The sequence below is a fragment of the Gouania willdenowi genome, chromosome 9 (assembly GCF_900634775.1).
Source record: "Gouania willdenowi chromosome 9, fGouWil2.1, whole genome shotgun sequence".
Classification (NCBI taxonomy): domain Eukaryota; kingdom Metazoa; phylum Chordata; class Actinopteri; order Blenniiformes; family Gobiesocidae; genus Gouania; species Gouania willdenowi.
This window is the reverse complement of record NC_041052.1, coordinates 41,964,543-41,983,148: the sequence shown is the minus strand read 5'-3', so window position 1 is coordinate 41,983,148 and position 18,606 is coordinate 41,964,543. Positions and strand designations below refer to the sequence as shown.

The window sequence follows — 18,606 nt, the reverse complement described above, 5'->3', positions numbered from 1 at the left end:
CAGTATGTGATATGTGGTGGAAAGGGTTCATAAAAAGTGCTGAAAACGTCTTGAAAGTGGAAAACAAAAAACTTGTGAAAAAGGCATTGAAATTTAATGTAGAAGTGTCAGAAATGGGAGTATTGTTGCAAAATGCATTAAAAAGAGCAAAAATATGGCAAGAAAAAGTGACAAAAATAGGATAAAATAAAGCAAGTTTGGTGTCGTTGCAGAAAAAGTGTAAAAATACGAAAAAATGGGTTCAAATTGTTCCAAAAAATATTCTTTATTTCTTGAAGGCATCTGGTGACCCCAAGGTTGAGAACCCAAGGTTGAGAACACCTGCTCTACAGGACTGTGAATGAGGAAGACCTGAGTTTCCGTGGGAAAATGTCCCAGGCGTTCATCCCGGGGTCGTGGTTGTCCCAGTCGGGCTGAAGAGGAGGATTGTTTAAAGCCATTAAACTACCCAACCAGGAACACTGGGAACGCACATAATCCATCACATCCTGAGGGTCCTCAAAGCACGGCTGAAGAAAAGAAACACGTCAATCAAAACTAAATGTCTCTGTGATTTGTTCATATTAAATATATTTCATAATAATGACTTTAAACCCACCATTGATCCAGCTTTCCTATGATAGTAGAGGTTTAGTTGAAGATAGTGGATCGTTGATAGTTTGTATTCCTCGAGCTGAAACAACAGCGTAGACCAGTTTAAGTCAGTATTTTTCTACCTTTTTTTAGCCAAGGTTCATCTTTTTATTGAAATAAACCCCAAGGCACAGAAACCACCAATAAAAAATGTAAAATAAATAAATAAATAAGAATCAAATGAAAATATTACATGTTGTGGTGGGGATAAAGGTAAAAAAACATTAAATATGATTACATTTATAATTGAACTTTATTCTGTTAAATATACAATATATTTTTTATATCATTTCATAAATATATTAATAATAATAATAAATGTTTATAATTCAATTTTGTTCTCTATTGTTGAAGGTTAACAGTGTCAGATTTGATCTAAAAGCTGTTATTGAGTGATTTGATGTTCATAAATCTAGTTTATCAGTAAGAGTTTTGACTAATACCAGAAGGACAGCACATATTACTGATATTTAAAAATCACTGCACTGGTTGTCTGTTATTTTTCATATTGATTTTAATATTATTTTATTAGTTCATAAAGCACTAAATGGTTAACTTTCAGTTTTTTATATTCTCCAACGCAGTGGAACAACCTGTAGAGCAGGGGTGCACAAATGATTGTCATTAAAGGGCCAAAAATGAATAGCAGTGGAGGGTTAAACTAAACATTCATGTTCCAGGGCATGAACTTAAATCTACCAATAACATCACTGTACAAAATAAACACTTACAGTAGTTTGAAATTGAACATTTCTTGGCATAAAATGAAACATCTAAACGTCTTCAAAGACACAGTGCAATATAAATTCAACAAAATGGGACACAACATGCCCCGCCTACATTATCCAAACACTACATTGTCCACCGTCTTGAACCATCCTTTAAAACTCAAGAAAAATCATATAATTCGACATCAGATTTAGATTTTTTTTCTTATAAATCACTGTATTGTATTACATTCATTTTTATAATTTGAAAAATATCAAAAAATAAAAATAACAATGTCAAATATGGGCAGCTGGCCAAACACGAATCACTTATAAGTCAACTTCGGACATCCCTGGGGTCTGAGAGGAGCTGAGCGTATCACAATCTATAGAAACTTATTTATTCAGTCTGGCTTTTATGTCTTTTCTTGTTTTTTTTTATGCTCAATATTTTTACATTATTAAATTACTTCTGTGTGCATTAGTCTCTAAACCTTTTTATCATTTTTAACTTTGGTCAACCACATAAGCACATTTCTGTGAAGCATTTTCATCTACAATTGAATTTGTTAGAAAGATGTTTTATAAATAAATTTGATTTGTTTGATTGATTATAATGAGCAGATATCACATGGTGTTTTTTTTATTGTGTATTTATATGAATATCACGTGTTAATGTATCTTTATTTGCACACATCCACAGAGGTGGGGGGCCCGGGGGGGGGGTCTCCTCTCTGCTCTCACAGCTGACTGTCTCTGGTTGTGCTTCAATTACAGATTTTTGCAAAATAAAAGCGATATCTCTAAATGTCTTTGAACATGTTTCCATTGAAGGCTGTTTTGGGGGAGGAGCCTCGCAACTGTTGTGAAATCTGATCCCACGAGTCTTCGCTGCAGGAGGACGGACGCTCAGAACCTCCTTAGAACATTCTGTATTCCTTTGTTGTTTCACGTCTAATGTAGCACTAATCATTATTAAGTCCAATGCTAAGAAATGCTGTCCACACGTACCCCGTCATGTTTACTCATACAGTAGTGGTCATGTGACCAGGTGCACTTTAGCGACACATTTCAATATCAAAACGTCTGAAAAACCTCTTCATAAAAGAGAAAAAAACTTTTTTCTTTCCATTACTAGTTTTTCTTGCGCTATTTAGATTTTGCACATGGAAATGCACCTTATGACACTGCTGATGGTGTTCTTACCCTCTGAGGAGTTGGTTCTACTCCGTCATTCAATCCAAACACCTCATCGATCTGTTTCTTCTTCTGCTCCATTGCATCAGATGTTTCTTCAAAGGTTTTCTGTGACCCCAGAGGAAAGTCAGGGTACAGAAGAACACCTCACACTAAGCTGAGTGAAACATGACGTACCTGAATCATAGCTTTGACTGAAGGCGGAGTGTCTTTTCCTGACTTCAGACTGTTTTTAATCTTGGGCCACTGTCGGATGAGATCATCGTACATTTCCTTTAGTCTGAATTTACCCACTGGGTTGTTCATGCTCTCTGTGTTCCCCGTCTGTATAGAAAGAGCCACATCGTTTGCCACTCTACGGGAAAGAAAACAGGAACGTTATTAATACTTATGGTACTTTGAGTCATTAGACAGGATGATTATTATCATTATTATTTTTCATATAATTCAACTGAGGGACTTTACCGATCTTTAAAGGACTGCAGCTCTTCTTGTTTTTGATTCAGAGCACATCTAGAGATTAGAAAATAAAACACATCAATCACACACACACACACACATATATATATATATATATATATATATATATATAGAGAGAGAGCGAGAGGGGGGAGGGGACATACACAAACAAGAGCTACACTCACAATTAACCAAAGTTTAATCTTCAGTTAGTACCGTGTGTATTCTGACATTAGCTAAATGGTTAAAATCACAGTGAAAACTCATATTTTACTGAGAAAACAGCTTGAAATAAGGTGGCGGTACAAGAAGAAGTGTAGAAGTATAAAAATACAGTATATATATATATATATGTATATACACATATACTTAAATTAGCATTCTGCACCAATCTGCTTATGCTTTGTCGTTTTTTGGTGTCCATAGATTGTCATAGCAACCAAAACGCTGCTTCTCCGTGTTTTGTTTTTGTTCTGGGAACATAAAGAAGGTTTGTTTGTATTTTGGTCCTGTACCATGTAACGCTTTATAAACCAGTAGCAGTATTTTATAGTTGATTCTCTGATTGATTGGAATCCAGTGTAAATATATAAGAAGTAGAGTTACTGTATATATGATCCACTTTCTTTGTGACTCTACTTTCATTCTTTCTTCTTTGGCTTCAAACACTACAATTTTCTGTTTCCTCTTTGTTTAACTGAAGAAAACACATCCAATTATTAATTTAATCAATGCAAGTTATCAGGGTTTGTAGTGGTCTATCGACACCTGGAGATATAATTATGTAAACAGGCATAATTATAGCTCATTTCATTGTTTTTTAGTGTCTGAGTCAATGGGAACATGTGACTGTTGAAGAGTAGGGGGCCCAAAATAGAGCCCTGAGGAACTACTGTGTTCTATAACCCACGTGTTTCATTACTCACGTGTGATTGGACACTTTACCTTTTTTCTTGAAGTTTTTCATTGAAGTGTTTTTCCATCTCCATCAGTCTGTGGAATAGATCACAGTTTGATGTGTTTCGTTGTGTTATTGTGATGTCATGTGACTCAGCAGTTATTAATGGCTGATACTCATCACCTGATATGGTGGTCGTCTTTTTCTTTGCATCTTTGTTCCTGAACGGCCCTGTGGAGGTCAAATGTTTGTGTTACTGAGGAGGAAACACGTGTACTCAGATAACTAATATTTACCTCAGCTGGTTCTGCCAATGGTTTTCCACCTGTTTAATTCTGAAAATATATAGAACGGTTTCATTAGTGTTTTCTCTAGGTACAGTACTATGAAACATTATGGGAACCATGTGCGATGATTTCATATGATGGCAAATTAGGGCCACATTAAAATGTAAAAATCTGGGCACTATGAGATTAATGTTGTAATATTCCAAGAATAATCATAATATTTTGAGAATAAATCATAATTTCATGAGTTTGCATTTGTTCCGACCAAAGAACCAGACTGATTTGGAACAAACAGCCTCTTTTATTGTGGAGGAGGAAGTGGCAGGAAGTGGTCGACTTCAGGACTATCAACGTTAGTTGCGTTCACTTCAACAGGGAATTCTGAGCGCTGTATTTATTAACATATAGCTTAAGTCTCATAAAATTATGATTTTAATATAATTACAACTTTAATCACATAAAATTGCAACTTTATTCTCATAAAATTATGACTTTATTCTCAAAATATTACTAATAAATGTACGACTTTAATAAATTATGACTTAATTCTGATAGAATTATGACTTTATTCTAGAAATATTACAACTTTAATCTCGCAGTACCCAGATTTTTGTTCATTTCTAATGTGGCCCTAATATGTCTATGTCCTAATTCACCTGCATTGATTACCCTCCTTAACTCCCTTTCCCTTGTATCCAGCATTGAACAGCATTAATGTTGCATAAATATTCTCAGAGTGTTAACCTTAGATGACATACTGTCTGCACACATGCTAAAAAATGGTGAAATGTGATGTTTTGATAAAGACACTAGTGCAGAAACAGATCAATGTGCAGTAGAACGTACTACCAGGTGATCCTTTGTGCAGGTATGTCAACGCGCTAGAATAGTTTCATATAAAGACACTAGGGGAGGAGCTCAGCTGGTTAAACCAGTCAGAATAAAACCTCTGAGTCACAGGACAAGTCGGAACAGGACAACGGCATCAAAGAAAAATCTGACTGACAGACATTTTTATTTCTGTATATTAAGAAGAACAGCTGTGCTTGAAATGTCATACTAATGTACTATGTAGTAGATTTACATTAGCTAGTATGAAAAAATGGAGTATGTGAGAAATACCTGGTTGTATACTATATGGGGACATTGTTCAAGTATGCATGGTGGGTACACTAGTCATAGTGTAAAGTACAGTGTGCCATTTTGGAAAATGGCACACTGTACTATCCACTACGAACTCAACAATGAGTATATACTGTCTACTATAGTATATACTATAGTATATACTGTCTACTATAGTATATACTGTCTAGTATATACTATATTATGATTAGACAATTCATTCACATATTTCACACATTTTCAGAGACCCTCCATTGGTCTACTGACTAAACTTCATGTTAACTTCAAAATAAGAGCCCTATTTACAAAAGAGTTAAAAAAAAAAAAAAACTAATGAAAGACAAGAAGAGATGCTTTTATTTTGAAGAGGGGATGTTTGATTTTTATCTTGAAGCTGGTCCCAGGACTATTTTACATTCTGCTCATAATGCATCATGGGAGGGTTGAGTATGACTACTCTGCCCACCGTGCATACTTAAAAAATGTCCCCATATAGTATACATCCTAATATTTCTCACCTACTCAATCAATTCATACTATCTGATGTGAACGCACTACATACTCATTTAGACATCACACTTAGGATGAGTAGTACGTTAGCATGAGTAGTACGTTAGTATGAGTAGTACGTTAGTATGAGTAATACGTTAGTATGAGTAGTACGTTAGCATGAGTAGTACGTTAGTATGAGTAGTACGTTAGTATGAGTAGTACGTTAGTGTGAGTAGTACGTTAGTGTGAGTAGTACGTTAATATGAGTAGTACGCTAATATGAGTAGTACGTTAGCATGAGTAGTACGTTAGCGTGAGTAGGAAGTTAGTGTGAGTAGTACGTTAATATGAGTAGTACGTTAGTATGAGTAGTACGTTAATGTGAGTAGTACGTTAGTATGAGTAGTACGTTAGTGTGAGTAGTACGTTAGTGTGAGTAGTACGTTAATATGAGTAGTACGCTAATATGAGTAGTACGTTAGCATGAGTAGTACGTTAGCGTGAGTAGTACGTTAGTGTGAGTAGTACGTTAATATGAGTAGTACGTTAGTATGAGTAGTACGTTAATGTGAGTAGTACATTAGTGTGAGTAGTACGTTAGTGTGAGTAGTACGTTGGTATTAGTAGTACGTTAATATGAGTAGTACATTAGTGTGAGTAGTACGTTAGTATGAGTAGTACGTTGGTATTAGTAGTACGTTAATGTGAGTAGTACGTTAGTGTGAGTAGTACGTTAATATGAGTAGTACGTTAATATGAGTAGTACGTTAGTATGAGTAGTACGTTAGTGTGAGTAGTACGTTATAATGAGTAGTACGTTAGTGTGAGTAGTACATTAGTGTGAGTAGTACGTTAGTGTGAGTAGTATGTTAGTATGAGTAGTACGTTAGTATGAGTAGTACGTTAATATGAGTAGTACATTAGTGTGAGTAGTACGTTAGTATGAGTAGTACGTTGGTATTAGTAGTACGTTAATATGAGTAGTACGTTAGTATGAGTAGTACGTTAGTGTGAGTAGTACGTTAATGTGAGTAGTACATTAGTGTGAGTAGTACGTTAGTGTGAGTAGTACGTTAGTATGAGTAGTACGTTAGTGTGAGTAGTACATTAGTGTGAGTAGTACGTTAGTGTGAGTAGTACGTTAGTGTGAGTCGTACGTTAGTATGAGTAGTACGTTAGTATGAGTAGTACGTTAGTATTAGTAGTACGTTAATATGAGTAGTACGTTAGTGTGAGTAGTACGTTAGTGTGAGTAGTACGTTAGTATTAGTAGTACGTTAATATGAGTAGTACGTTAGTATGAGTAGTACGTTAATATGAGTAGTACGTTAGGATGAGTAGTACGTTAGTGTGAGTAGTACGTTAGTGTGAGTAGTACGTTAGTGTGAGTAGTACGTTAATATGAGTAGTACGTTAATATGAGTAGTACGTTAGCATGAGTAGTACGTTAGTATGAGTAGTACGTTAGTATGAGTAATACGTTAGTATGAGTAGTACGTTAGCATGAGTAGTACGTTAGTATGAGTAGTACGTTAGTATGAGTAGTACGTTAATATGAGTAGTACGTTAATATGAGTAGTACGTTAATATGAGTAGTACGTTAGCATGAGTAGTACGTTAGCATGAGTAGTACGTTAGCGTGAGTAGGAAGTTAGTGTGAGTAGTACGTTAATATGAGTAGTACGTTAGTATGAGTAGTACGTTAATGTGAGTAGTACGTTAGTATGAGTAGTACGTTAGTGTGAGTAGTACGTTAGTGTGAGTAGTACGTTAATATGAGTAGTACGCTAATATGAGTAGTACGTTAGCATGAGTAGTACGTTAGCGTGAGTAGTACGTTAGCGTGAGTAGTACGTTAATATGAGTAGTACGTTAGTATGAGTAGTACGTTAATGTGAGTAGTACATTAGTGTGAGTAGTACGTTAGTGTGAGTAGTACGTTGGTATTAGTAGTACGTTAATATGAGTAGTACATTAGTGTGAGTAGTACGTTAGTATGAGTAGTACGTTGGTATTAGTAGTACGTTAATATGAGTAGTACGTTAGTGTGAGTAGTACGTTAATATGAGTAGTACGTTAGTATGAGTAGTACGTTAGTGTGAGTAGTACGTTAGTGTGAGTAGTACGTTATAATGAGTAGTACGTTAGTATGAGTAGTACATTAGTGTGAGTAGTACGTTAGTGTGAGTAGTATGTTAGTATGAGTAGTACGTTAGTATGAGTAGTACGTTAATATGAGTAGTACATTAGTGTGAGTAGTACGTTAGTATGAGTAGTACGTTGGTATTAGTAGTACGTTAAAATGAGTAGTACGTTAGTATGAGTAGTACGTTAGTATGAGTAGTACGTTAGTGTGAGTAGTACGTTAATGTGAGTAGTACATTAGTGTGAGTAGTACGTTAGTGTGAGTAGTACGTTAGTATGAGTAGTACATTAGTGTGAGTAGTACGTTAGTGTGAGTAGTACGTTAGTGTGAGTAGTACGTTAGTATGAGTAGTACGTTAGTATGAGTAGTACGTTAGTATGAGTAGTACGTTAGTATTAGTAGTACGTTAATATGAGTAGTACGTTAGTGTGAGTAGTACGTTAGTGTGAGTAGTACGTTAGTATTAGTAGTACGTTAATATGAGTAGTACGTTAGTATGAGTAGTACGTTAATATGAGTAGTACGTTAGGATGAGTAGTACGTTAGTGTGAGTAGTACGTTAGTATGAGTAGTATGTTAGTATGAGTAGTACGTTAGTATGAGTAGTACGTTAGTATGAGTAGTACGCTATAATGAGTAGTACGTTAGTGTGAGTAGTACGTTAGTATGAGTAGTACGTTAGTGTGAGTAGTACGTTAGGATGAGTAGTACGTTAGTGTGAGTAGTACGTTAGGATGACATTTACAGTACAGACTCTCTTTTAAAAGATGTGGTTGGTGTAATTTTCCATGAATGAAACCTGTCACACAGATATATATCAGATATATATCATATACCTGTCTCTGTGACATTGTGTCCAGATCCAACTTGTAGTCATGGAGAGGAAGACTGAAAAGACTTTCTGGATGATGGTTTGGGTTAGAGTTAGTGTGGAGCTGATTTGGCAAAGGAGATAAAAAGAAACAAAGGGCCCAAAAAGAGATTTTAATCCTGAAACACTTGGCCTGGTTTCTATTCTATTCATTTAGTTTAATTTAATTCACAATTCAATTTAATATCTGACTACTGAAGGTTGAAATATAATAGGTGAGAAAGTGCTTTTGTTGTTTTGTTCTCAGGAAAAGAAAAGAAAGGAAGTGAGGGAGGAGTCTGTAGCCTCAGAAGTTTACTATAGCTTCAGAAAACCACGAAACCCAACAGGAACATGTGTTATTGGAAACATACAGACATAGACAGACACATAGAGAGATAGACAGACACATAGAGATAGACAGACACATACAGACATAGACAGACACATAGAGAGATAGACAGACACATAGAGATAGACAGACACATACAGACATAGACAGACACATAGAGAGATAGACAGACACATAGAGATAGACAGACACATACAGACATAGACAGACACATAGAGAGATAGACAGACACATAGAGATAGACAGACACATAGAGATAGACAGACACATAGAGATAGACAGACACATAGAGAGGCATGTTTACCTCTTCTCTGTTTCCTTGTCCATATGATTGCTGTTGAAAGATATCAAAGAGGAAATAGTCCAGCTCAGTCATACTCATTTAATATCCTAAATTGTACCTGTAGTGAAAATGTATTTAACAAAAATGTGTTTAATGTATTACCAATAAATAAAACATGTGCACCTTCTTTTTTTTTAACACATAAAAGGACATTTTAGAATGATTGTATACCTTGGGACATAAATTATGGAGTCACCATTTTGATCAAGATATGATGCACGTTCATTGATTGCACTGCCTGTTGCTTTAAATAAATGGTGCATTGTGGGAGGTAGAGGCGTACCAGGTGTGTTTCTATTGTGTGAAGTATAGTTTTTCAGCAGCCGTGTGTAGCCCCTCCCTCAGTGATAAAGGTTGTATGTTAGGAGAGGATTAAATATCACTTTTCTCACCAACTTCCTGCTTCTTGTGAACCTCCCTGCACCCACTCAGCGTCACAATTAGCCTAACGGGCTAACAGAGATGACTCCGCCCCGTCTCCACCTGTCAGCGCTCAGAGCCGTCATATCATCGATAAAATACTGGTAAGGATGTGTAATATTTGAAGATATGAGAATATATACGCAGATAAAACAGGGCAGTGAAATGTGCAGCTATCGCTGATCATGTGAACAGTTTGGAAAACAGAGATGAATGAAATAAATGAATGATGTGGGAGAAATATGAAGGGGAGTGAGGAAATGTGACGTGTTTTGTGTGTGCTGACAAAGCGACTCAGAAAATGGGTGGATGGATATTTGTGTGTGTTGCTGCTGGAGCACTGGGTGTGTGCTCGTCAAGCAGCTTTTTTTTTTATAAAAAGGTGCACACATGTTTATTGGTAATACATTAAACAGTTTTTTGTCATTTAAATTTGCACTACAGCTACACTTTACGATAGCTATAGAAAGAACTAATGATTGATGATGAGCATTTTTTTTGCTGTGTTAAAAGACCAAAACCATAGTTCACAGCTGACGACTTCAAATCTTTCAGTAAAATCTTGAAAGAAAAAAATTAATTGTTCGTCTTCTTTTCAATAACTTAATGTAACTCTCACACAACCGTGGTACACAGAATATCAACCAGGTAAAAAGCAGAAGTAGAACAGGTATTTAGCTGCAATAGTGACCCAGTAACAGTTTATTAGTGCTTTGTCACCATGTGACGTCATAAACTGGTAACTGTCATAAAACTTCTTAATAGTTTTTTTCTGGTATCTGTACTTTACTTGAGTTTTATTTATTTTTGGTGACTTTTTACTTATACTCCTTACTTTTTTAAACAAAGATCTGTACTTCCTACTCCTTACATTTTAAAAATGAGCTTGTTACTTTTTCAAAGATGACGTAACAACGTAAAAAAGATGCAAACCAACAACCGCGAAACTGGAGGCGACCACAAAGGTCACGTCTCCGTTCCACATGGAGAACATGATTCTCTTTAGACGATATGAAAAATGTTGGTAGTTTGAGCTTTTTTTCTGTTGTACAGGTCCCTTAGTTTTATAGTTAATATTTTAAAGTTTTAAAAAATGTTAAACTGAGTATTTGCATATTTTTTTTTGTGCTGAATTCTCCAGGTGTTCAAAGGTAACAGATTGAATTTATTGCCATGTACTAGTTTTCTACAAGTTCTTAAACATGTTAAACTCATTTTGCTGGTTTAAAAACCATCTTATTATTGAAGGAACATTGTTTTACTTATTATTGTTTTATTTAAGTACATTTAGTACTTTTTTACTTTTACTCAAGTAGGAGAGAACTTCAATAATTTTACCAGATAATTTTTTATTTATTTATACTTTTACTTGAGTACTAGAGACTAGTACTTTTGCCACCTACAGATATTGTATTATTTTTCTATATACCACGAAACTACCAAGAAAATAATAAAAAAATAAGCCAATAACAAAGCTCTGCCAATTTACATATTTTCTGATCACATTCAGCATCCCTCTTATGTGTGTGTGTGTGTGTGTGTATATATATATATATACTGTATATATATATATATATATAAGTACATTTTTACAGGAGTACCAAAACAATACATATAATTATTAATAATAATGCAAAAAAAATATTTAAAAAGACAGAGAAGAAGAAATGATCAACAGGAAATCAGATGAGGTCTGATGGCCTCTCTAGAAAATAAAACGTTCTTTAATCGTAGCTTCAGTACCTTTGTTTTTTGTGACTCTATCTCTTTGATTCTTTGGTTCATAGCAGAGCTGAGAAATAGTGAGTGAGAGCACAATCACAACCTCAATTAAAAACCATCATTATTATCATCATTATCCACTAAAACAATCATTTACACTCATTTATAGTCATTATTACATCCATTCTAAGACAGATTAAAAAACATTACCTCATCGCCTGAAATTGCTGCATGTAATTTTCGTCCATATCTTGAATTCTGTGTGAAATATCAAACAATTCTGTAAAAAATTAAGCGTCATCATAGTCACTGTAAACAAAACTCATTATTTATGTATAGAAGGACAAAGTTTTTTATTATTTCTACCAAATACAAGGAAGCACTAGTATCAGAGTATTGACCCGTGTGTTTTATTTTGAAAAAGAACAGAAAATTCAATGAGCTACTGTTAAGACTGCTTTACATTAAAAGGTTGTGTAAAGAAAAGTTTATAATAAAAGAAAATTATTAAAACTTATTACGATTCCTTTTCACAATCGCAACAGTGAACTTTTTAACACAAAAGTGAAAATGAAAGTACAAACGTTGTGCATCCATTAGAGCACAAATATGCAACTGTGGCCCGAGGGCCACTTCCGGCCCTCAGTCTAATTTTATGCGGCCCCAAAGTAAAAATACAAAAACAGAGAAAAATACACAAAACAAGAGCAAAATAGATTTAAAAAAACACAAAAAATTACAACAGTGCAGGAAAATACAGTAAAAGACAAGAGAAAAACAGAAAATAATTAAACACACAGCACTAACAAAAAAAAGAAAAACGACAACAGAAATACAAAAAAATTACTACTAAAAAAACTCAAAATGATACAAATACACAATATGACTCCAAAAACATATGTTTTACAGGAAAAATACACAAAAGGACTACAGAAATGCACAAAATGCTTCACAATGAGCAAAACAACAACAAACACACACAGAATGACAGAAAAACACACAAAATGACTATAAAAACTCTGTTCTTTCCTGTATTAATGCTCAGGTCACTCTATATTCTAAATGCTGAGTCGTGAATGTTGATCACGTGACCCTCTGATCAAATAAACACAATTTTGTGGTGATAATAGTTGCCGAACTCTGCATTAGAGCCTAACTTTGTTTCTAATGGTAAATGAAATGAATATAACTTTATTTATCATTGCAACAAGTACAACATTACAGAAGTCCTTCAATCAGTGCAAACAACAAGAATTATTAGTAGAATAAATTAAGAAACAAGATAGAATGTGAAAAAGTACATCAGGCTGAAAAGCTGCCGCAAAAAATATAGTACATACAGTGTTTACAACAATGGGGGATTAAACTCTACCTTTTATTAGCACACCGTAGTTCATGCTCTCTTTGTTGCAAAACTGATCTGTAGAATAATAAAACATGTAGAATAATAAAACGTAGAATATAAATATATAAATATATCTTGTATCAGTTTCACACTAATGTTTAATGTGTTTACCTTGTGAAGTTGAGCTGTTCCTCAAATTCTCCTTTACTGATAAATAATCATAAGAAAGAATAGATTAATGATAATCACATCACAATAACTTTATAGATATTATTCACACTGTAATAATGATCTTCTCACAGGAATCCCCAAATGGGTTGTGGTCAACAGTTTCTGTTGTAATCGTAATTGAATTGTAATTGAGTTCAGATAATTAGTGAGGATACAGGAGGCATTTCAACCTCATTGTCCATGTTTAGCTAATGCAAGGTTAATGTTTAGTTAATGCTAGGTTAGTGCTAAGAATAGATTCATGTTTAGTTAATGCTAGGTTAGTGCTAATTCTAGGCTAATGCTAATAATAGGCTAATGTTTATTTACTGCTAGTGCTAATGCTAGGTTAATGCCAATAATAGGTTAATGTTTAGTTAATGCTAGGTTAGTGCTAATTTTAAGCTAATGCTAATAATAGGTCAATGTTTAGTTACTGCTAGTGCTAATGCTAGGTTAATGCTAATAATAGGTTAATGTTTACTTAATGCTAGGTTAGGGCGAAAGCTAGGTTAATGCTAATTATAAGTCAATGTTTAGTTACTGCTAGGTTAGTGCTAATGTTTGGTTAATGCTAATAATAGGTAAACGTTTAGTTACTGTTAGTATTAATGCTAGGTTAATGCTAAGAATAGATTAATGTTTAGTTAATGCTAGGTTCGTGCTAATTCTAGGCTAATGCTAATAATAGGTTAATGTTTAATTACTGCTAGTGCTAATGCTAGGTTAATGCTAATAATAGGTTAATGTTTAGTAATGCTAAGTTATTGCTAATGCTAGGTAATGTTTAGGTAACGCTAGGTTAGTGCTAACAATAGGTTAATGTTTTAGTTAATGCTAGGTTAGTGCTAATGCTAGGTTAATGTTTAGTTAATTCTTGGTTAGTACTAATTCTAGGATAATGCTAATAATAGGTAAATGTTTAGTTACTGCTAGTGCTAATGCTAGGTTAATGCTAATTATAGGTTAATGTTTAGTTAATGCTAGGTTAGTGCTAATTCTAGGCTAATGTTAATAATAGGTAAATGTTTTGTTACTGCTAGTGCTAATTCTAGGTTAATGCTAATAATATGTTAATGTTTAGTTTATGCTAAGTTAGTGCTAATTCTAGGCTAATGCTAATAATAGGTTAATGTTTAGTTACTGCTCGTGCTAATGCTAGGTTAATATTATAATAGGCTAATGTTTAATTAATGCTAGGTTAGTGCAAATAATAGGTTCATGTTTAGTTAATGCTAGGTTAGTGCTAATGCTAGGTTAATATGCTAATTATAAGTCAACGTTTAGTTACTGCTAATGTTAGGTTAATGCTAATAATAGGTTAGTGCTAATTATTGGGTTAGTGGTAATGCTTGGTTAATGATATTGCTGGGTTAGTAGTAATGCTAGGCTGATGCTAAACTAAGTTAATGCTAATCCAAGGCTAAAGCTAAGTTAATGCTAATGCTAATGTTAAGTTAATGCCAATGGTATACTAATGCTAGATTAATGCCATTGCTAAGTTAATGTCATTGCTAGGCGAGTGCTAACACTAGGTACATGCTAATGCTAGGTTAATGTTATTGCTAAATTAATGCTAATGTTAGGTTAGTGCTAATGCTATACTAATGCTAGGCTAATGCTAACACAAGGTTAATGTTAATGCTAGGTTATTGTTAATGCTAGGTTAATGCTAGGATAATGCCAATGTTATGCTAATGTTATGCTAATGCTAAAGTCAATGCTATTACTAGATAATGCTAATGATAATGCAAGATAATGCTAATGATAATCCAAGGTAATTCTAATGCTAGCTAATACTAATGCATGCTAATGCTGGCTAATGCTAGGCTAATGCAGTGCAATGCGGGCCAGCACGTGCATCCACACTTGCATTTTCTTCAGGAAATGTAAATATTCTAGTTGACTCTGAAATTGTAATCAATTCTATAAAAATTGTCAATTATAATTTAATTAAACGTGAAACCTGTAGAATCATGTTACAATTATATGTCTTACACATACGTAGTTTCAGTAAACAATTATTAAAATATGATTCAGATCAAGTTTGCCTGTCACTTCTTCTGAGGAAGGTTACGTTTTATGGGCTTATTTATTAAAGGATCAATAATTGTGGTTAATTGTAATATAATTTTAGCAAATGAGAAGATCATTCTAATTTACTTTAATTGTGATTTAGAAAAAAATTGCCGGTCAATGTAATCAAACATAGATAATTGAAGAGGTAACTGTAATTGAAAAATGTAATTGACACCAACCCTGCCTGGTACTGTGCAAACATTCTAAATATGATATAGTTTCTAAAGGTCATTGTTGGGATTAAACTCTACCTTTGATAGCACACTGTAGTTCATACTCTCTTTGTCTCAAAGCTGATCTGAGGAATAATAAAACATGTAGAATAATAAAACATGTAGAATATAAATATATTGCAGTTTCTTGTATCTTGTATCAGTTTCACAGTAATGTTTAATGTATTTACCTGAGCTGTTCCTCAAATTCTCCTTTACTGATAAATAATCATAAGAAAGAACAGATTAATGATAATCACATCACAATAACTTTATAAATATTATTCACGCTGTAATAATGGTCTTCTCACAGGAATTCTCAAATGGGTTGTGGTCAACAGTTTCTGTTGTAATCGTAATTTAATTGTAATTGAGTTCAGATAAATAGTGAGGATACAGGAGGCATTTCAACCTTATTGTCCATGTTTAGTTAATGCTAGGTTAATGTTTTAGTTAATGCTAGGTTAGTGCTATTGCTAGGTTAATGTTTAGTTAATGCTAGGTTAGTGGTAATGCTTGGTTAGTGGTAATGCTAAGTTAATGTTAATGCTAAACTAATGCTAATGCTATTTTAATGCTAGGCTAATGCTAACACTAGGTTAATGATAATGCTAGGTTAATGTTATTGATAGGATAATGCTAATGTTAGGTTAATGCTATGCTATACTAATGCTAGGCTAATGCTAACACTAGGTTAATGATAATGCTAGTTTAATGTTATTGCTAGGATAATGCTAATGTAGATTAATGCTAATGCTATGCAAATACTAAAGTCAATGTTAGTTAATGCTAATGCTAGATAATGCTAATGATTATGCAAGCTAATGCTAGCTTATACTAATGCATGCTAATGCTAGCTAATGCTAAACTAATGCAGTGCGACGTGGACCAACACCTGCATCCTCACCTGCATTTTCTTCAGGAAATGCAAATATTCTAGTTGACTTTGTAATTTTAATTGTCATTGAAATTCTATAAAAATGGTCAATTACAATTTAATTAAGTGCAAAACCTGTGGAACCATGATACACTTCTATGTCTTACACATACGTAGTTAAAGTAACAATTATTAAAATATGTTTTCAGATCAAGTCACTTCTTCTGAGGATTTTCAAAATAAGGTTACATTTTATGGGCTTATTTATTAAAGGCTCAGTAATTGTGATTAATTGTGATTGAATTTAAGTAACTGAAAACATAATCGTAATTGACTTTAATTGTGATTGGAAAAATGCCAGTTAATGTAATCGTAATTGAGTTGTAATTGACCATGGATAATTGAAGAGGTAATTGTACTTGAAAAATGTAATTGACACCAACCCTGCCTGGTACTGTACAAACATTAAAGCCTAAATAAGTCAATGTTGGGATTAAACTCTACCTTTTATTAGCACACTGTAGTTCATACTCTCTTTGGTTCAAAGCTGATCTGTAGAATAATAAAACATATGGAATAATAAATACATTACAGTTTTTAACGTATCTTATATCACTTTCACACTAACCTTTTGAAGTTGAGCTGTTCCTCCAATTCTCCTTTACTGATGAATAATCATAAGAAAGGACCAATTCATTATAATCACATCATAACTTCATAAATATAATACACTCTACAGTAGTGGTATTTTCTCACAGGAATCCCACAGAAGAGCATCAAACAGCCTTAAATCTCTTGTTTCTAAAGGTCAATGTTGAGATTAAACTCTACCTTTTATTAGCACACTGTAGTTCCTCATCTTTATGCTCCAAAGATGATCTGTAGAATGAAACATATAGAATACAAATGCATTACAGTGCTTCATGTATCTTGTATTAGTTTCACATTAATGTTTAATGTGTTTACCTCGTCAATTTGAGCTGTTCCTCCAATGTTCCTTTACTGATAAATAATAATAAGAAAGGACAGAAGCTTCATTCAGATTCATTATAATCACACAATAACTTCATAAATAATAATTATCTCTATAGATAATAATATCTGCAGGTCTAAGTGCTGATCTTCATATGGAACATGTGAATCCATTCATTTAAAGGGCTATCCATAGCCTATTGATGACAGTAGGTGATTCTCATAACTTGTAAACTTCCTATATAGTTTATTTGTACTAGTTTTGTAGTTTGCCCTCCTTAATTTGGTGATTTGTGTACTAGCACCAAGTTATGTTAGCTAACTGGAGTTCTTATTATTTTTCTTCTGCAACTCCTTCGTCATGGAACTCTTCCGAGTCTATTAATGCAGCACTAATTACACGTATGTCATCTCATAGGGGCAATGTCAAGGATGTGCAGTCGACCTATATATATATATATATATATATATATATATATATATATGTATTATTATTTTTTTTTTCTTCCCAATAACTTGGCCACTGGTACCATTGAACATCATTTCCTTGACCTTCGCTCAACGTCATGTTTAAGGTCAAGAACTCCTCAGAAAAGTGCACATAGTGAGACGCTCTCAGTACGACGAGGCTCAGCCAAAACGAAATAAATATTTTTTTCCTATAACTTGGCCACACATTGAATACAGTGCTCAGACTGGTACCATTGAACGACATTTTCTTTCACTGTGTTGCCTTGTGTGACCTTGACCTTCATTTGGATTCCGCATTGCTCTGATCTGAAATTGTTTAAATTGAATATCTATTTGTTGGTGTTTTGAGACCAGAGTCTGGTTCATTACAGAGGTTAGAGCTGCTTAAAAACTGTGATTAAGATGAAATAAATGTGCAAGTAACAGGAAAACTGTGAGTGAATATGTTTACCTTTGTTGCAAAGATTTATTTCTCTGTCTTTCTCCTCCAGTGTCAATCTGTAAATCAAAATAATTGGATTTAAAGACAAATTGACACATTAGGACAGTAGCTCAGCTCTGAGATCTGATTGGTCTTCAGTAATATCCCTCTGCAGAGTTTGCATTCATGTTTTTTATTTTTCTTTTACCTCAGCGTAGTAAGCTCCTCCTCCATCTCTCGTTTCCTGTTCATAAAAATCAGAAGAAAGTCGTCATGTTTAATTGTAAAACGCTGCTTTTTGATCAAATATTGGACTCATTGGACTAAACACCACTCTTTAAAAACTCACAATAACTTTCATCTCTTGATAGAATATGCAAATTATAAACTA

The 18,606-nt window shown here is 33.8% G+C and overlaps 1 protein-coding gene across 1 annotated transcript; it reads right to left on the bottom strand.

The window, feature by feature from the left end:
- Positions 1-246: 246 nt before the first annotated feature.
- LOC114469159 (uncharacterized) lies at positions 247-18,256 on the bottom strand. Its single transcript, XM_028456381.1, has 18 exons — positions 18,246-18,256; positions 17,318-17,353; positions 17,183-17,230; positions 16,980-17,015; positions 16,856-16,903; positions 13,145-13,180; positions 13,001-13,048; positions 11,839-11,886; positions 9,448-9,477; positions 8,778-8,876; positions 4,191-4,229; positions 4,078-4,125; positions 3,942-3,989; positions 3,003-3,050; positions 2,715-2,892; positions 2,547-2,645; positions 599-673; positions 247-509 (listed from the first exon to the last, which is right to left on the bottom strand). The coding sequence occupies exons 8-18, from the start codon at positions 11,874-11,876 to the stop codon at positions 327-329; spliced, it is 885 nt and encodes a 294-aa protein (XP_028312182.1). The 5' UTR covers positions 11,877-11,886; positions 13,001-13,048; positions 13,145-13,180; positions 16,856-16,903; positions 16,980-17,015; positions 17,183-17,230; positions 17,318-17,353; positions 18,246-18,256; the 3' UTR covers positions 247-326.
- Positions 18,257-18,606: the final 350 nt, after the last annotated feature.

Coding starts and splice junctions, on each gene's coding strand:
- LOC114469159 (XM_028456381.1), bottom strand. CDS start 11,876: ATGGACGAAAATTACATGCAGCAATTTCAGGCGATGAG. Junction 9,478..11,838: donor CAGCAATTTCAGGCGATGAG/GTAATGTTTTTT, acceptor ATCTTTCAACAG/CAATCATATGGACAAGGAAA. Junction 2,646..2,714: donor CAGTCAAAGCTATGATTCAG/GTACGTCATGTT, acceptor CTGGGGTCACAG/AAAACCTTTGAAGAAACATC.